Below are 20,225 nucleotides of genomic sequence, written 5' to 3'. Positions count from 1 at the left end.
GGGAAAAGTCTAAAGGCAGTCTGCTCAACAAACATAAGATTTTAACAGATGCAGCATTTGCATGTTCTCTCATTCTTTGGAGTGGGTGTGACAAATTTCTTCTCCTTAGTTTTAGCCTAGAAGTAACTTCTAATTAGTGAACATCACATAGACTGCCCTTTCAAACTGGTAGGATTATAAGCAAAAGTTTATAATTGACAGAAACTCAGATTACAGGATTTTATACTTGGATTGATTAGTTTTGATAAGGAAGAATTCTTTACTGCCTGCCCGCAGTCCCCAATACCCTGAGGTCATAGCAGTGCATGTTGTGATCTGCTACATTATCAGCTGTTCTGTTACAGTCAGGTTCTGCAGGGTTATAATGTTCTGGTTGGGACATCTGGGAAAGAGGTGACTTTCTAGTGAACCATCCCTGGTTTTTCATTATGAGTCTAAGATGAATTCTTTCCATGAAAATACCTGGATTTGGAGTTATTATCTAACATTAAATAACGTTTCCCACTCCTCTCTGTTCTGTGTTTAGCAATGGTTTTTTGCCATGGAGAAAACTTATGACTTGGTGTAGCTGACAAACTTGCTGAGAGAGCATTTGATCCCTCTGTCCATGTCACGGACAAAGGTGTTAAACAGCATCAGTACCAATGCAGACCCAGAGACACACTTGTCACTGGCCTTCACTTTGAGCATCAAGCCATTGGCCACAACTCTGAGTGCTACCATCCAACCAATTCCTTGTCCACTGAGTGGTCCATGTGTCAAATCCATGTCTTTCAGAGGCAAGGACAGTGTCACAAGCTTTGCACAGGTCCAGGTAGTTGACATCATTTACTCTTCCCTTACCCACCAAAGCTGTTATCCTGTCTTAGAAGGCTGTGAAATTTGTGTGGCATGATCTGTCCCCAGTGAAGCCATGTTGGCTGTCACCAGTCACCTCCCTATTTTCCATGTGCTCTAGTACAGATTCTAGGAGGATCTGTGCCACAATCTGTGCTACGATCTTGCCAGGCACAGAAGTGGCACTGACTGGCCTGTAGTTCCCCAAGTCTTCCCTTTTTTCCCTTTGTAAAAACAAGTTATGTTTCCCTTCCTAATGTTGCCATTTATGTGGATCATGATCTTCATAATGTTTTTATTTCAGTCATATGGCATGGTGTCACATTTGTTTTCTTACAGATAGTAGATATTTCTTTTTACAGCAAATGAAAGGAGAATCATTATCAAACTTCCTTTTTTTTTTTTTTTTTTTTTTTTTTTGCTTCTCCAATTTCTTATAGTTTAGAGGGAGGTGGTGGAAATTGCTGCTTTTGCATAGCTGAATAGAATAAACTATTTCAAAATATTTCTAAAATTTTTGCCTGTATCTCAATTTAAAATTGAATTAAGCACTCAAAATAATGGCTTTCTTGAGGCACCACTTGTGTGAAGAATACAGATATTTCATCAATGTTTCTTTAGCCATATTTGTAGTTATGAAGTTATTCTTGTCAGGAAACTGCACTTTCAGTGTCTTCATGATTGAAAATCTCTAATGAAATTATCTAGTTATGTAGTAGGTAGATGATAGTAGGACTCTGAAGAGCAGATGTTTGAATAACTGTTTAGATATAAGAACTTGGGTTTTTTCAGTATCCAGAGGACATTGGCTTTCTGTTGATACCTCTAATATTGGAGTGTCATCTCTTGAAAATGTAGGTAAAGGTAGTCTGGTTTAAATATTTGAGCTCTGTAAACAAAATTTTAGTTTTTTCTTCTGTGTATATGCACACTTTTTAAATCTGTAAGTCCAGAGTGGCATTGCTTTTGTGAAAAGTTCAGTGACCAGTGTAGAGCTCTTGCATTAAAACGAGCATTATGTTTTAATCTCTAGTTCTGTTAGGAAACATGATAAATGAAAGCCTCTAGGAGGTGAAGAGATGAGAAGTCCTTGGTTATTCTTTGCACGTGGAGGAAGTAGTTTTCCTGTCTCCATGCATACAGAATGTTTTGCTTAGCTGCTTTCTTTCCTGTTATGAACTTGATACTTTTCAGTCTAAGGAGTAAATGTACTGATGGGCTCCTGACTGCTGAAGACAGGGAGCAAAAGAGAGGGGAAAAAATTTAAGAGACTTATCTTATTTAACCAATTTAAACCATTAAATTTAACTAATTTAAACCATTGGAACTACTGGGTTGTCTTTTTTTTTTTTTTTTTTGACAATTTAGTCATCATAAAAGAAGAGGATCACTCTGTGTCTCACTGTTCTACAAACTCACTCTCTAGGGTGTATTGCATTTCCTTGTTTCTCAGGCATTTTACTGTAATGTTGGGCTTTGTAAAACCTTTTTGTGCTTGATCCAGAATGGTTCTGATACACAAGAATCATGCCTAAGGTTTTCTTTTCTTCACTGTTCTGTAGGATTTTATGGGTGTGGTGTTTGAGTCCTCAGTAACATAGGCTCTATCCAATACATATATAGTGCTGATAAATGCTGTAGTTTAGATGAAGATTTTAAATGCAAAATTTCTCATGGAATAGCTGTAATCCATGATGTTTGCTAGTTTTGTAAAATCTGAGGCTATAAAACTGAGGAGTTTGTCCTAGAAAAAAAATCCAAACCCAAGTTTTAAACTTGGCAGCCAGGTGTGACTGAAAACCATGTCTCCAAAATTTTTTTTGTTTGTGTATTGTATGAAGAGGTAGAAAGAAAACAAGAATTCTGTCAGAGCTATGTCCTCAATTGCTGCATCCTGAAGGACAAACCATGTTGTTCTCAAAGTGCAAAAACAACTTGCTCTGGAAGGAGGGATGATACCATGATACCACAGCTCTAGGATGGGGGCCTGAGAGAAAATTCCATTTAGCTTCCCTTCCCCCATTAAAAAAAACTGCATATCTCTTAAAAGAGATTTTTCAGTTTTTAAAAGTTGAAAAAGATCAAAGTTTGCAGACAAGTGTCAGATATTTTTGAAATTACATGTGTGAAGGACTGAATGAAATACTTTGTAAATTTCTGTGAGCATGAAGGTTCTTGCTGCTCTGCTGACAGAGTTGGTAAAGCTGTGATCTATCGGTACAAAGCAAACCTTTGTTAGCATAGAGAAAAACAGTAATACATAGCATTTTGGGAATGTTTTCCTACTGCAGATGTTGTCTTTGTGAACTTTGCACATAAAATCAGAATAAATGAAGTTAACCAAGTACAAATTTGCTGGTGTACCTGGATCTTTACCCAGCCTATTTACTTATTTGCAGCTGTGCCCATGTGAATGAGCTGGAGGGGTTTTGGAAGCTGGTGGGGAGTAGGTGGTTCTCATCAGTTTGTTTTCTTTCCCATTAATATTGGGAAGAGTTAGAGTGCTCTACAACCTTGTTGTATAAAGAAATATATAACTGCAATTTTGGAAAAGACTTAAAAATTTAATTTTTAAAAACGAATTGTAGATATGCACAGAATTATTCTCTGATTTAATTTTTTTCTTTTCTATTATTTCTTTTGTTATTTCTTCTAATAACAGTACCGTAGCCTGCTCAAATTTTTGGTTTTAAGTGAATTATTGGCACCTTGCACAAGTGCTGGGAAAGTGAGAGTGACTGGTAGCTTTTTGCTCTTTCAGCACTAAATGCAGTTCTCCAGTTTTGGTGCTCAAATAAGACTTTAAGCAGTAAATCCAGCAAATTGCTCTGCTCCTTCTCATGAAGTCACAAATGGCAGCCCTTTGATGGCTGTTTCTTAAGATGTTTGGTATCTCTCTTGGCTCCCATTTTTTCCCCCTCTTGTTCTTTGCACAGGAACAATTATTTGCACTGACAACTTGTTTTACTTTGTTTTAAAACCATGGAGAATTAGGAATTCTTTTAAATGAGGGTAGGCCTTAGCCTGGTTTTCTTTGGAAGCAGTAACAGATACATTGAAAAGATTGATACAGGTAGGCTGAAAAGTATCAGATGTTTGTGGATCTCTCTGCAGAAGATCATTTTAGACAAGCATACATTTTAAGATGTTAAAGACTATCTCACTGACAGCCAAAATACTTATTTCATGAGATGAATATGGCAAATCATGTATGTGTATGTGAACAGACAGTGAAGAACAAGCAAGTCCGGTAATAAATTTTGTAAATTCTGAAAAGCCATATAAAAGGGATTGCAAAGGATGCTATCTTCAGATGATTGCATGTAATACAATAGCATTCTACTCTGATGTTATTGTTCTTCATCGTTCTTACATGTGTAGGAGGCCAACCCCACCTACTCACCCTCACTTCTCAATTACTTGAATTTTCTTCTGAAATAGTTCAGGTTTATTTTATGACAGCTACTGCTATCTCTAGCTGTAATCATGTTCATTTTAACACTGAGTTGAAGGCTTCAGGATCTAACACCACACTTTCTTCTTCTGGCTTGTTTAACTTTCTCTTAAGTTTGATCTTAACTCTCTGAACTACTTGCTTCTCCTTCTTATTATTTCAGAGATCAGTGAAACTAATGTATTTTGTGTAAATTACAGTAATACATTCAACCATAAGTTTGCCATAAAATTTCCTTTGTGGATATTCTTTGCAAAAATTGGAAAATGTTACAGTGAAGTGTGAGTTGCCTCCATGTCCTGTGAAAGATGCATGTGCTTTTCTGAATAGTAAGTGCAAGTTTTATGTAATCAAACTAATCTTTAATTTGGCTAAAAGTAATTTTTAGCAGATATAATGGGGTTGGTTTCATTTTGCTCAGTATGTTATTTGTAGGCCTCTTCTGCTATAGTACTGAGATACTAATGCATTTAGATAATGTAATTTCTTTGTTTGATTTTAGGAGAATGACATCTTCCTGGGCTGGGAAAAGGGAGCTTACAAGAAATGGGGAAAGAGTAAGAAAAAGTGCTCTGATCTAACACTAGAGGAAATGAAAAAACAGGCTGCTGTCCAGTGTCTTCGCTCTGCTTCTGATGAAGTAAGTTTGGACTATTTAATAGATTCTTAAGGCTTTATGTCTTTCTATGTGCTAGATGTATTTTGCTTGTGATGCTTATATTTTAATTTGTGGCTTCTTAAAGTGCTAGTTTGCCAAGAGTTCTTCAAGAATTGTTTATTTTTATTTAGTGAATCGTGATACTGGTGTATGTTAGAATGATTTCACAAGAGATTCTGTACTATGTGGTGTCATGCTTTCCTTTCTGTAAACCCTTCCCTATTCCTGTCAGGGGCACCAGTTTGAGTTGAAATTACCACAAATCTTTGCATAAAGGTAATTCTAAAAATTCCAAGTTGACTTTGTGTTGTGTGTGGATAGAAAGGACTGGATCATGTGGGCAGAAGCCATCTTGTTCTGTGCATGTAACATATGTAATCCAGAATTCCTAAATAAAAGCCATGTATTGTAGCAAATGTTCACTTTCCAAGTTACATGATTGAGTGGAAGTGGAGTTGAAGTGCACTGACTAGAGCAGGTGAGAAGAGGTGAAGGCAGCAGGTTGAAGGAAGACAGCAGAGGCAGCAGATATTATGAGCAGACAAGTGGACAAAAGGCGAGGCAGTTGAAGGCAATATTTAAAAAGAAAGAATGATCTGTAGCACAAGTCAAAGGAAGCTCTCCAGGGAGCAAAAATGAGAAACTGTTTTTTTGTAGTTTACAGAACTATAAATACTCTGATCTGTCACTGCTGTAAGAAGAAACTATCCCACCTCTGCAGCCCAGTTGCGTTACAGCTCTCCACACCCTCCTAGTCATAGCTTGTGCTTGCACAAGCATTTGTGGGGTTATGTGCACAACTGGTTTGGGAAAGTGAATCAGTTTCCTGAGATTACCCTGGTTGGGGCAGAGGAAATGTTAACCCAGAGAGGTTTCCTGGTCAAATTTGTGGCACAGGCACTCGTCCCAGCAAGGCTGTGGCAAAGTAATCAAGGAAGTGGGGAAGATGTGGTGGTTATTCCCACCACCTTCAGCTGCATTACCATCACATTCTGGCTCACTGTGAAGCTACTTGAGTATTTGTTCAGTTACTAAATTGCTAATTGACTAACTGGGAGATTTCTGACCTCCCATTTTCCCATTACTTATTATCCTAACAAAGTGATGCAAAGTACAGTTTTGTTGGTAATTTGCTCTTCTCTCAAAGTTACAGAATATTGAGGTCAGCACTCCAACTACCATAGAAGTTAATTTGAATATGAAGCAAATACAGAGAAATAATTGGAGGAAGTAATGTCTTTCTTGAGGATATGTTTGTCTTTGTATACTCATTTTATGAACAATAAAATGTAGGTCTAATACGTAGACAGCAGGAATACTGATGATTGATTCTTAACTTCAGAAATTACACTCTTGATTCATCTCAGCATAGCCGAAAATCAAGAATCATCACTTAGAACTAAATTTATGTTATATAGAGAAATTTCTTTGCAGAGCAAAAGGAAGGAGGTGAATTTATTAATAATCTTTAACAGAGAAGGGAAGAAACTATTCAACTACAGTTTTGAAAGAATAAAAGTACATGAGATCTGAAAGGTTGAAAAATAACTTCACCTTTGACCTCTGTCACCTTGTTAGTGTTCAGCATTAATCTATAATCTGCAACCTGTAGACTTGAGTTATTTCAGAGCTATTTTGACTTCTGTTGCCTGCTCAGACAATTAAGCTTACACATTTTTTCTCATTAATGAAATTGCAGGTCATAATTTTTATAGTGTATATTCACAGAATTGAACCTTTAAACCTTTTAAAAAAAGTTTTTACTTAAAGCTGCTTTGTAGGTAGTTTAACACAAGCATTGCATGAAAGAAATACAGACTTTTAATTTTTCCCCCAGAATTAAAGGGAGGGGTGATCCTACTTAAATGCTAGTAATACTTTAAAGTAACTTGTAAGATATCTTTTATTTCTGATTTTTGAAACACATTTCTGATGTTGTTGGGTTTTTGTATTTAAGTTTGTGTGCTGATCTGATGGGAATAATGAATAGATTTTGGACTGTGAAAGATAATGTTAAAATAATATTTCTACTGAGGCATTCAAGCTGCTTCATACAATGTTCATGGTTTTTTCTCTACAAAATTATAAAAATATTCTGTGAACTGTAGTTGAAATGGTAGATCACTTGCGTGTAAGGAGTATTTATCAAAATTATTGAAATGCATATAAATACTTTTTTCCAGGGCCACTTGAATTTTTTAAAATGGTTTTCTGAATCGTCTGAGAAATGTTTACCTGTGATTTTTTTTTTTTTTTTTTTTGTTGTCAGATTAGGTAGATGTATTCATTAGGATGTTCTCTTTTTGCAAATACCTGATAAATAGTCCGCATGGGCAGTTATGGAGCTTGTTTATAGTTTTGCTTACCTTCTGTGATCCCTTTTTCAAAGTAGGCGGATGCAGAAATGCCAATCTGCTCACATGGATATGGAACACTTGCTCTTCCAGCCTAACCTCTTCTTTCAACCTTAGTATTGGAGTTAAACAAGCAAGTTTGAGTCCCTTTAATGGGAATAATTGGGGAACAGTCTTAGTGGATTTCAAGTTGAATATATTTAATTAAATTGTATTTAAGTGAAGTGATTGTACTGTTTACCCTGTGTGTGTCTGCAGACAGGCTATGTATGTATACACACGTGTGTATAGGCACACACAAACACACACAAAAGAGCCAAAGCAGGGTGACAATTCAGTGAAGACTTTAGGATTTTGCAGCCTGATCGTTTTAGAGAGAAAAGTGTGCAGAGGATGAAAAGGTAATGTGGGTCAGTAGTAACTTTTCTAACTCTCATAGGAAATTACAGATATGGTTAATGTAATTTTGATTTTTGCATTTAACTATTTAAACCAATAATGTGTTTAGAAATGGCAGACAGTCTGCCTCCTCCCCTACCAGTAACCAAAAACCTTAAAATTGGGCAATCACTTCAAGAAGGTGCTTGATGGAGAGGGAAAGTGATGAAATTGATTATATGAAAATTGGCTTGATAGCAGTAAGTACTTTTTTTGTCAGACTTTCATTTAGTTGAAACAAGTATTTTGAAATAACCTCTTGTGGGTTTACATTTCTACAGTATTCATTCTTAGGGTACTTCATTTATACATTTATACTTAATTTGTATTTTACATTCATACTTAGGTGCTTCATTTGGTAGCTTAGTTTTGCTTCACTTCTTTTCTTCCTCTTGTGTTAAAAAGAGTAATGCTGTAAAACACTAATCTGAGACAGAAATCCAAGGTTCTAGTTGTAATTTCACAGGGCTGAAAACAAAGATCTGACTTGAAGAAGCCCAAGTTTGGTGTTTATTTCTAAAACATTTCCTACATGGTGGAGAATGAAGAGTCAGAGAAGCTGCTCTGCCTCTCTCTGTCTTTGCCATGGCAGAGCCTGTTGTGGACTAAAGTGTGTTTGTGGGGGAAGCCTGATTCTGACAGGCACCATCTGGTATATGTGAGAATGCAAATTGTTAATGGGTGTACATTCTGAGGACAGTATTTTTTGTTTGACAAGCATTTTGGTGTCTCAAATTGTCTATATTTGTATAAATGAGTCTTTGGCTGCAGATGCTCTTGATGCAGTCAGGAGCAGAGGAAATGTAAGTACACTGCAGCTCTCCAGAAAATGGAGACAGAATGATGGTGAGAAAGACTCTAAGACAAGTACTTTAATGCAGCAATCAATTGCTATTCTTACTGTAGTTCTAAAGTTTATTTTTTCTGAAACACTTGAATAAATAGCAGTTTAAAGACATGCTGAAGAATTGCTCAAATTTTGAAAAACTTGTTAATATTGACCTTGAGTAGAGATTTTATCTTAATTTTTATCCTGCTAAAGTATGGAAGAAATTTTTAAAGGTTGTTTTGCAATTAACTGCTCAAGTAGGGATATCCATTCTAATGAAACATTGGGTAAAAAATCCTAATGGTTAGGACTGGGGAATATTTATATAAAAGATCTATTTATCTATTAAATTTCTTATCTTATTTGAAAATAAGAAATATTATCCTTAAATTACTGCCTCAAATTTTAAGTAAAAACGGCTGATCTGTCAACATTAAATAGCTTGGTGATTAGTTTTATTGTTGTTGTTTGTAGAAACATGATCAGTTTGTTCAGGTGCAAGTGGAGGTTCTTTTTTTTTCAACCTCCTAATTCTGAAAGTACATACTTTTGTATTTGAATAATGAAACTTGTAATTACTTGTCTTGTTACTGTAAAAAGACAGAATGCAGTATCTTTGAGACTCAGAAATTTATTAAACAAATAGGAGTTTAGAAATTCACTTGTGTTACTTTTTACAAGGTGGATACTGGGAGTAAGGTTGGAATTAGAGGTTACTTATGGAGACTGATACATGTAAGACTTTTCAATAAGTGTATTTCCTAGTAATAATATTAAAATTACTTATGTGTCCATTGGTTACAAATCCAAGCTTATTAGCTTGTACCTGACTATTTTTCTGCTAAAATTGGCATTGTTCAATAGAGCGAGCAGGTCTCCAGCTGTGTTGTTGCAGTTCAGTCACCAAACACCTGCAGTGTGCCCCGTGAAACTGCACCCCAAGATGGTGCCAGAGTTTCAGTTCAACCAGTTGCTGTGACCTTCTGCTGAAATGTGGGAGGACTTTTTAAGAATGAGCAAAGGAGACAATTCCTGTGATCTTACTGTCTGCACAGATGAAACCAGTGCTCCAAGACTCTCCTTCTCCCTGTGTAGGGGCCACTTAACCTAAGCTGGTCCATAGCACATCCTGAGACAATCCTAGTGTCCAGTGCTGCTGATGTCCCAAGGCCTGCCATAAGAGGGTTCAGGCAGTGTGGTCCATTCTGAACTAACCAAGCTCTCAAAATCTGCTAACATGAAACAGTATAAAGCAAGAGCTCGTCTTGGTTGATGGATTCCGTGATGAATTTTGAAAGAGAACTACTCTAATGTATTTGACAAGAACACACAGTGCCTTCCATCCCACTGTTCTAAGAAATTACTGCTTGGATATAACATAAAAACATAATTGGTGAAACTTTGTAACTGTAATTTATTTTAAATTACTCAGGTGTGGCATGCTAACAGCACAGAGCATTGGCTTTGCTTATCGAGTCACGAGGGGGGAATATAACTCTTCTGATACTTGTGTTATCATATGGGGCCACGTAGAGGAACAAGTGTGGCTCTATTGAATGCTTCTGTTAAAAATTTAAAATTATAATTTTATTCTCAAATGTGCCTTGCTTTCAGCACAGAGTTGAGATGTGTCTAAAATAAGATTTTTGTTGAAATTTTCTTAGTGTTTGTCATCTTTCTTACTTGAAGTGCAGAACTGTCAAACTTTCATAGATCATAGAATCCTAGAATGGTTTGGTTTGGAAGGAACCTTAAAGATCATCTCATTCCAACCTCCTGCCATGGGCAGGGACACCTCCCACTAGACCAGTTTGCTTGGAGCCCCATCCAACCTGGCCTTCAACATTTGCAGAGGTGGGGCATGCATGCAGTTATTGCAGTTCTGCACATGAATCTTCTTTGATGAAATAATCTGCTAGTCCAGGCCAAATGAATAAATTGGCTATGATTGCACATCTGAGCATGTTTTTATTGATGGGTTACTTTGGCCAGCTATTGCTGCCTCCAGAGATTATGGTATCTGTGTGACATTTGGCCTAGGTCACTGTTGCATAATCTGCCTTTGCAGTAGTGATAAAGAACTGAGAAAAATGGACTTCTGGAATTTGTAGCAAGGGAACAGTCTTTCTTTTCTTCTTAAGTAGAATGGCAACTTAACTAGATGATTTAAAATTAATTTTAATCAGTGATTTATTCCTGCTGTTCCCTGCTTCTTTAATGTAAGCCAATATTAACTAGATAATACACACAGACCACTACACTGGGATATCAGGGAATCAGGTTATAAACATCAGGTGGTTTCTTGAGTGATTTAAATTGCACATTTTTGTATAACTAGAAGTGACATGAATGAGAGTGGTAATGTAAAGATACGGGACATCACAAGAATGAATCAAGTTGTGTAAAAGCCATCTTAACAAATCAGAAAAGTGAAGTGCATGTTGAAAATTTGAATTTATTAAAGCAAAAAATTGAAGTTAAGATTCCAAAAGAGCCTTGATCGTTCTTGAAGCATATATGCTGACTAGCTCAGTAGTTAGCATTTTTGTGTGTCTGATTGTTCAGAGTCTTTTACTGGAAAATGCCAAAGCACTTCCTTCACAAAGTCAATGAATATTGTCTTTCCTTTGAGTTGTGTCCACTTGCCCTTATTGAAAGGGATATACTAGCAGTTTCCAGAACATGCAGCGTTGTTTAGAAAAGAATTTTAAAAATAACTTTAGATACCATATAGAAAATGAAAGTAATTTGTCTTGCCAAGGTAACCATCACAGAATAGATTAATTACAATAAATCTATTTCTTTTGCTTTATGACTTTGGCACTAAATAGATATTCAAAATACCACATATCTGATTTCTCTTGTTACTGAAGCCTCTTTGCTGTCAGTAATAGTAACATTCATTGAAGTTGACGAAACTTATCATTATTTCAATTTTTGTATGCATTTTCTCAATATAGAAAAGGTACATATTCCTTGTGGGAGCTTAGTCTACACAAAAGTGGCTTCATAAGCATTATTTCCAATAGTACAGATTACTATCTTGGAGGCTGAAAGTGTGTGTTCAGTGTGATTAAACGTTATTTCACCTTGTATGTGCTTCCAATGAAAATGGGAACAAACTGGGGCAAAGCAGATCTGTCCTCATAGAGCTTCTCTGCTAGGCCTGAGACAGAAGCAAAGTTGGCATATGCATTTCTTGGAGGGAGGAGCAACACAGTCTTTTAGGCACAAAGGAGTGGCCAGGAAAATGCCAGAGGAGTTGGTTACAGAGCTCTCCTGAATAATGCCCTGTGTTGCCTCACAGAGCAGTGTTATTAGATTATCATTTTCCTTAATGCGGAACAATCATTTTCACCAAAATATGAGTTGGGGGTTCATTATGAATTCTTACCCTACACACAAGCAAACTTGAACAAATTTGGCAGAGCACCTGCTGGGGAAAATTCAAGTGTCCTTTCTGCAATTTGTTTGATGCAGAAAAGAGCCTTTGCATAATTGGTGGGAACACACTTTATGAGTTTCTCCCATTTCATTGATGATACAGATAAGAACGTTTTAGGATGGGCAAGCTGAAGTACTGTGATTAAGTGAAATCTCAGCAGCACTGCTTACAAGGATAGCAAGTCTGTTGTGGCTTTGAAGTCAGCATGTTTGTTTATATGTGATGAATAATAATCAGGAAGAATAGTTTCTAGTGAGGAATTATCCTTTCTTGGGGGATAACTTCTATTTCAGTGTAGCCAGCTATGGGAGGGATCTAAAAGAATTAAGTTTTAAATAACAGAAGTCAGATTAGCTGCTCTAGTAACCTACATTTAGGGATAGCATGTTCATTTGAAGTTAATTTGAACTGGCAGATGATCTCTTTTATCTAGAATTAGTAAATAACACGTGCTATTTATTATCTCTCTCTCTCTTAGAAGGTGTTGTGTGAAGTGGTGAATCATAGCTCTGAAATCTGAGCTTGATCCTAGTTATGTGCTACATATGTAATTTACCTTCCCTAATGTTGTTTTAATACCAAAGACACAATTAAGAGAGCTGTAGGGAAGTATTTTTATTTCCTTGTTGAAGATTGATTGCTGTCTTATTTCTTAAAATAGCTTGGATTTTTGTGATATTAACTCAGTTTGCTCGGAAATTGATATTCTGAGGTCACACACTGATTGAAGATTACTTTGGATCAAGTATTCATGAGCCCCAAAAAGAGACGTTAATAAATAGAATCTGTTTTTCTGACTGGTCCAATATCTTTGTTGTAAATCATTATGTATTCAAGTGAGCAGATAAAGATTTAATTGTGTTCTTACTTCTAAAGGGTCATAAAGGTTGTACATACTCTTAAATATTTCCTAGTGTCATCCACCTCATTATGATGGAAAAACTTCCATAATGCAAGCTGGAATCTTATTTTATTCCTTTGATCTCCACCTGGGTTGAACACCCCAGAGAAGCTACTGTTTTAATGGATTGATTTATTTATTCATTCATGTAGTGCTGATCTTGGGCCAAGATTTTTTTTAGTCTTTTTTTCAGTCTGCATTGAGCACCTCTTTTCAGAGTACTTGTAATCAGATGAATTATACTGTGCCAGAATGTTAAAAAATTAAAACCTAGACTTCTAACTTTCTCTCATCATCCTACAAAATATAGAAATAGATGTGTGGTTGCAGTGAATCACATTTTGTGCCTTACTCAGTTCACGTGGCTTAACAGCTGATTCATATAGGAAAGCTGTTTAATCCTGCACTTGGTGACAGGAGACATGCCAAGAAAACAGTCCTGGTTCAATCACAGTGCCATCTTCTCTGGAGAGCCTATGGCCTGTTAAATCAATGATTTGAAAGTATGAATATATTGATTTACTCTAATTTCTAGATTGCTTGAACTTGTATTTTGTGAAAGGAGTGTCAGTGTTCTCTAGGTTATCCTCTTTCAGCAGGAGTTTGGACTAGATGATCTCCAGAGGTACTTTCCAACCTAAACAAATTCTGTATGTTTGGGAAAAGGAAATGAGGATTTGTTTTGAAAGTGTAAGCTAGAAAGCTCTCAAAAGCCTAATAGCAAATGAGTATTATTTTATTTGTTCAAGTAAAAGGAATTGTAATGCTTTTGCTTTTCAAAAAGATTGAAGAGGGGCAAGGACCTTTCCCCATACCTTACAGGACTGAAGTAACAAACCATATTTAGTAAATATTTGCACTGCACAGTTCAAAGCTTCTGGAGGAAGCTTTTAACTTATGTTAGACTAGAGGCAAAAAAACTGAACATGCCAAAAAACCTAAAGCCAAACAGCATCTCCCTAAAACAACACTTCCTTTTGAGTTGTATAATCTGATGGAATTTTTCAGTTACTATGTCTATATTAATGATCTGTCAGATGTGGAAAATCTCCTTCTAACTACTGGCTATCAGAAGTTTGTTTTCCTTTGTTTTGTCCTGAAGGCTTTGCTATTGCATATGTGCAGAGCTGCAGGAAAAAGTATATGTGTGCCTGGCCTTTTTTTGCTGGAAATATGAAACCCATAACCCAATGATATTATTGGGTGATGGGAAGAGGTGAAAGCTCAGTGAAAATGAAAAATTTTGTTGAACAATCCCCTTCTCAGTTCCATTGTATAGCTATGTGAAATAATAGTGGTGCTGTTTGTGATCAAATGCAGGATAACTTCTGAAATTTTCTGGATGGTGACTGTCCTGTGCTTGTTTGCTATATTCAGAAGTAACCTGCTAGCAGAGGTGAATATCAGTTAAGAATTCAAGTGATTTGTCTAGCATTTGAGAGGAGCTAATGTTTCACAGCTTCTTACTCAAAACTGTGAACACATAGGAGCCAGTGCCCACTGTTAACAGAGGCAACAGTTTTTAGTGAATTTCAGTTTGGTGCACATAATACAGGATTTCTCCATGGTTCATGATAAACTGAACATTTTAAATTTATAACAACTACATTCAGAAGTAACTACACTTACAGATTTAATATTTTCTGGGGGCATTTTCTGCTGCTATACAGAGGTGTCAGTGTACATACAAAAGCAATTGGACTGCTTTAGGCTAATGAGTTACCACTTGTCGTCTCTGACTGCTCTACTTCCAGAGCAGAGTGTGTTCAAAAGGTCTTTGATTTAATATTTGACATTATATATATCTATGTGCTTGTGTGTTTAGGGGAAAAAAAATCCAACCTCAAAAAAAGTCAGAAGTACCAAACATATTTACAAATATGTATAAAAATTTGTGTGAGCTTTACTCTTCTCTTTTCTTTTTCTTTTTTTTTTTTTAATTGGTCCTATTCTTCATTAGGCAGAACTGCATTAATTAGGCTCTGAATAGGGTCATGGTGGTCAGTAAGGAAGACAGTGGTTATTGGAGTCCTGTAACTCCAGCAGTCAGATTGACTGTTGTTGTTCATGCTGGGTGAGTTCAGAAGCTTAATTTATCTGTTAGCACCATCACTCCTATGCCAGTAACATAACACCTATCCTTTATGTAATCCTTCCCTTGCTGCAGCCAGCTGATAAAAAGCCAAAAAGAACAACTTTTGGTGAAACTGGATGTATATTAAAGTAGGGGAAGGAAAGAGAAATATGTTAAAAACAGTAGAAGAGAATAAAATGGGTTTAGGTGTGCAGGAAATATTGTCGTGCAAAATGAAAAATATTAATTAAAAATCATGCACTGTCCTTTGTAATTTGAATGAGAGAAATAGGTTGGTAGAAATCTGGGCCAGACAATTTTGAGATTTAAGCCTTTCATGATGGAATTAAAAAAGCAATCGTAATTGGGCACTAAAACTTCCATATTTCAAAATGCTCCAGTATTTGTACTGTATGGGGACTGTCTTTAAATTTGAACATAAGCAAAGTAATTCCAGCAGATGCCCTAGCTTTGTTCGCTAGCTGTGTCCTATTGAACCAAGCCAGTGCCTGGAACGTGTTACTTTCAGGCCATGGGGTTGTTACAGCTGCAACGCATTAAGGTAAACAAGAAAAAAAGTAACTAAATCTCATATTCTGAGAACACCAGTGTCACACATGAAATACCTGCCCGTGGCATTTGTTAGGTTACGTCTGCAGCATGTTTTCACGTGCTGCAGTGGGGAGTTGAGCAGGGGTCTCTGGAGCCCTGGCGTTGTGCTCAGTGGGTCCCACCCCCGTTTTTTTCAAGCGAGCGCTGTCTCCTTCAGCGCCCGGCAGGACAGCGGGCGGTGTCAGCTGACTCCAGTATTAGTTTCATGGTCCAGGAGGAAATGAAACGTTTGATTCCAAAAGATTTCGCTTCTTCGGTGTAATGGTAAGAATATTGTTACTGGTTTGGGGCATTTTTTTAGCATGATGTTGTATTAAGTAGGTGAATCTGTATTCCTTGGAGTGTTTGCTACAGGTGTCTGTTCGATTAGACAGTTTGGGGAGCTCAGGAAAACCAAGGCCAGCTCCTCCTCTGTTGACCTTTTTTGAGGGAGGAAGGGGGAGTCAAGAGTGGTAAGGGCATAAAGTGACAAATTATTACAACTACATAGCTTTGTCCATATTACTGTCCTGCTTGGTTCTTGCTGAATGATTAAATTTGTACTGGTAAATTTACTGATATAGAAGATGCCTTCTGAAGTTTGATATTGCTAAGTCATCCTCAATTAAGTATGCGGTATAAAGGTTTATATTTAGCACTTCAGTGCAGCAATACAATTGGGAATAGAACATTGCTTTCTTTCTCACTTGGCTGCAAATAATTAAAGTTTAGAGTTAGCATATAAATCATTGCTTCAGTGTATGATTTTTCAAGTGTGTTTTTCTGACAGTGAATTAAACAAGCTAGTCTGACCGAATAAATGATATTCTCTTTTTCATAGTACTTAGTTGTGCTTTAGCGATATATATTCACGTTTCTCAGCAATTTCTGGACAGCAATCAGGAGAGATGAGAAACTCTTTTATCTTGGAAAAATGAATTCTTTATACCACCAGGGTGACACAGCAAGTCAAACTCTTTTCTGTGCATTTCTGTAACTTGATATTTGATTGGTGTTGCCTTTGGAGAGAAAACATCCCATAACTATATGCACAATAAGACCATGTTAAAGTCAGAAGATGAGATAATTTTCTCGAGGGTTTGTGTAAATTTATCCAAGTATAATGGGAGCTAGACTTCCAACAATGGAGCTGATACTGAGGAAAGTGTGCACAGGATACAATAAGCTGCATGGTCTTCCCTCATTACCACTCCCAGCTGTAGGATGACATGCAGGGGACCTCTGGGATCTTCTTCACTAATTCCAGTTTGCTGTGTTTAGCTGTGATTCCAGCTCTGTTTGCTGTTATGGAAAGTGTGAAGTGCAATCTCTGAGCACAATTCCTGAGCATTGAATAATGACAATACAAATACCCACACCTAAGTTTTCCCTCCAGCAGGAAGGGTCATTTCAGGCTCTAAGTTGCTATTTAGTATTTAACTGACTGGAATTCAAATTTTATTCCATTGGATTGACATGGGGTTTTCCTCTGTGGGTAATATATTGGACTATTTTGTGTGTATGTTTGTTATGTAGAAGAATAAAAGAGGAAAAATAGAGACTTATAGGAATATGAAGATGTTTATTTTTCCCTCTTCTGTCCTGTGTTGTTAATAACACAATGTTTAAAAAGAAAAAAAATGCCTGGTCATTTTAAATTGGCAAGACTATGGGAGGGTTTTGCATACAGATGCTGTGGAAGCATTTCCTCTCCCTTTCTGTCACATATGTGGGTACGCCTTCTTACTGTTCTCATTTCCACCTTCATGCCTGATTTTCTGTATCCTTTTAACAGTCCCATTCCCACAGGTATAAACTGTGCAGCCAGAAGGATCAGGCCTAGCTTTTTGAAATGAATCTTAGTGATCAGTGGGTCATTGAACTTCTGTGCTGAGACTCCTGGCTAAATCTGCAGCAATACCATGCAGTAAATGTGACATGCTGTGTTTGCACAGCTTTGGATATCCAATGGTGCAACAATGTGACCTGTAGTTTGAAACCTCTGTGTGAATGTATCTTCATGTTCCATGGAATCATTTTGACCTCCAACTAATGTATTTATAGGATTGGATTTATACTAGGAATAATGTTTGTTGATTTTTTCATATGTAGTTACTGTGCAAAAAGAACAGTATGTCTGCTGAGATATGTTTACTGTATTGGTATATTTCTATGACATTAAAATTGTTTTTAGTAAGTTATGTTTTCTGTTTTTCTTTTCTTTTTTCCCCATGTGGTTTTGTTGTTGTGCAGAGCTCTGGGATTGAAACGTTAGTGGAGGAGCTTTGCTCCAAACTGAAAGACCTTCAGAGTAAGCAAGGTGAGGAAAAAATGTTTAAACTTCTGAGGCCATGTATTGTATTTATCAGCTCTGCAACATTCTGAGACAGGGGTGGGTGTGGGGGAGTAGGCTGTTTTTCAGTAGCTTTTAGTACAGGCCATGCAATTTTAAAATACATTTGAATAATTTCATTCAAATAATTTAAGCAATTTTGTATTGCTATGCTTTATTTACTAAGAAATAGCCAGTCACAAATGGAGCTTTCTTCATTAAAAGCTATAACTATTCATATCCAGCTGTGCCTGCATTTTTAGTAAATATTCCAAATTCAGCATCTCCCCTTTCTACCAAAAGTAATGAAAATAAGGTAGGCTTGATTCTATTCCTTTTGTGTATTGGTGCTTGCAAAGAGCAGGTTTGCCTCAAAATAATTATGTGGAAACAATTTGTGTGAAAAGCATCCAAATAACCACCACTACTTAAAATTTCTGGGCTATAGGGGAATGATAATGGGCACTTTATGATGTCAAACTCAGGGGAGAGGGAACATAATGTAAAGTTGTATTGTCTCTAGTGAAAGGTCATCACACCTAAATGTTTACTCAGGCACACAGCAGCAGCCTTGGACAGTTAGAGTAAAATTAATATGCTTATTATGTAGTATAAATAGCTGTAAATAAGAGAAACATTTACCTGCTTAAAGCATGGTTTTAGCTGTTTCTATTCCCTGTTTTTGTTTTTAAACTGTAATTCTTAGCTCTTAGTATTTCATAATGCTGTGAATTTCTTCTTGAACCAATGTGATATTGAGCATTTATTTTGGAAAATATAAAATAAAAAAATAGTATGTCTCTTTTTTTTTTTAATTTTAAACATTGGAATATAAAGAATTAGAAAATATTCAGTCACCTCTCACACAGGAAATATGCCTTTACATCCACTCAAAGCTCAAAAATTACTGCTAGGATATTTCCTTTTAGTGAAACACATGAGAAGTGTGTGGCCAGTAGTAAAAACATTTAGTTAAACAGTTGATTTTTAAGAAATATTTTTTGTGTCTGTAGCAATCCAAGAATGAGATAAGGATTTGGACATGGAACAGTTAAACATTCAGCAGAGGGGCATTGCTAGCCATGAGGTTGCATGGAACTGCTGGCTGGTCATGTTTGGTCAGATTTGCAGGACTGGACAAGTGTGAAAAACTTGAATCTTGGGTGGTAATTCATAATTTCTTAATGTTATTTACAGTGTTGTATGGAAATTTTACTACTATTATGGTTATACATCCTGGTGCTTTTTGTTAAATACTGTTATAAAGTGCACAGTCTTTTTTGGATTTTTTCTGTTAAACATTTGGAATTTTCTTCCAAAACAGAGGAGAAGATTCACAAAAAGTTAGAAGGCTCTTTGACTCCTGAGACTGATTTATCTCCCACAGCAAAGGATCAAGTAGAAATGTATGCAATTTTTTTTATTATTATTATCTTAGATGCTTTTATCTTTTTATTCACATATTTTAACACAGTGAAGTTAACTCAGTGGGGAATCTGGAGTTTTGTGGATATTAAGAAATACATTTCTTTTCAAGCCATCTTCTTTTGTTAATCTTGTATATTTAAATATAAGCATTTGGTATCATGGGCTAATTTAATTTCTGTCAAAGCCCAGACTGCTTTCATTTGACTATATACAGCATTCAAACCATACTTTATTTTAGTTTCCTGAAGACTAAATCAACCAGACAAAAACCTTTAAAACAACATTAATTGACATGTAGATTTACAAGGACAGAATAATTTGTTTCCTGGATTCAGATCTTGCTGTCTTCTATTGCAGAAATGGCAAACAAACTCTTGTAACCTTTAAACTCTTGATAACCAAAGTGATCTCCTAGTTAGCAAGTACCTGAGTCCATTGTTACTGAACTACCCAGGAGTTTTGTCATTCACCTCTCTTGGAGATACAACTGCTTCTGTATCTCTTAATAGTAGCAACAGCCTGGTAGAAATGTTACTAAATGGATGATTTGTCTACAGGGAATTGATTGTGCTAATGTGCATTTCATATAACTGACTTCTAACAATTTTAAATAAGTTTTCATTGAAGTATATGTGATTCAGTGAAAAGCTCTCTACTACCAAACACATAGTACTATAAATGTTGCAGAAAACCATATTTTAATCTTGTACCTCTTGCATAAAGCTATTAAGCATCTTAAACTACTCAAAACCTACTCTTTTTTTAATAGCTTTTTCTTAATAACTGGATGATCAAACTATGTAGAACGTAACAGATAGTGTCTCATTTCATAAACGAAAATTTTAAAAACTGAAATTCAGGACTGATATAACTGAAATTCAGGA

The 20,225-nt window shown here is 36.2% G+C and overlaps 1 protein-coding gene across 7 annotated transcripts in view; it reads left to right on the top strand.

Annotated features, from left to right (window-relative positions):
• The window catches only part of KIAA0232 (KIAA0232 ortholog), a 64,001-nt gene that overhangs the window by 26,693 nt on the left and 17,083 nt on the right, over positions 1-20,225 (top strand). For 6 of the 7 annotated variants that reach the window (XM_063157577.1, XM_063157581.1, XM_063157580.1 and 3 more), the window contains 3 exons: positions 4,794-4,931; positions 17,835-17,901; positions 19,238-19,319. In XM_063157577.1, coding sequence (XP_063013647.1) covers positions 4,794-4,931; positions 17,835-17,901; positions 19,238-19,319 — 287 coding nt within the window. Of the gene's footprint in view, positions 1-4,793; positions 4,932-15,792; positions 15,867-17,834; positions 17,902-19,237; positions 19,320-20,225 lie in introns of those variants that run through there. The other variant, XM_063157582.1, reaches the window with a different exon arrangement.

This window comes from Melospiza melodia, chromosome 5, assembly GCF_035770615.1.
Source record: "Melospiza melodia melodia isolate bMelMel2 chromosome 5, bMelMel2.pri, whole genome shotgun sequence".
Classification (NCBI taxonomy): domain Eukaryota; kingdom Metazoa; phylum Chordata; class Aves; order Passeriformes; family Passerellidae; genus Melospiza; species Melospiza melodia.
The sequence above is the reverse complement of the archived record's forward strand: the minus strand, read 5'-3'. Positions and strand labels throughout refer to the sequence as shown.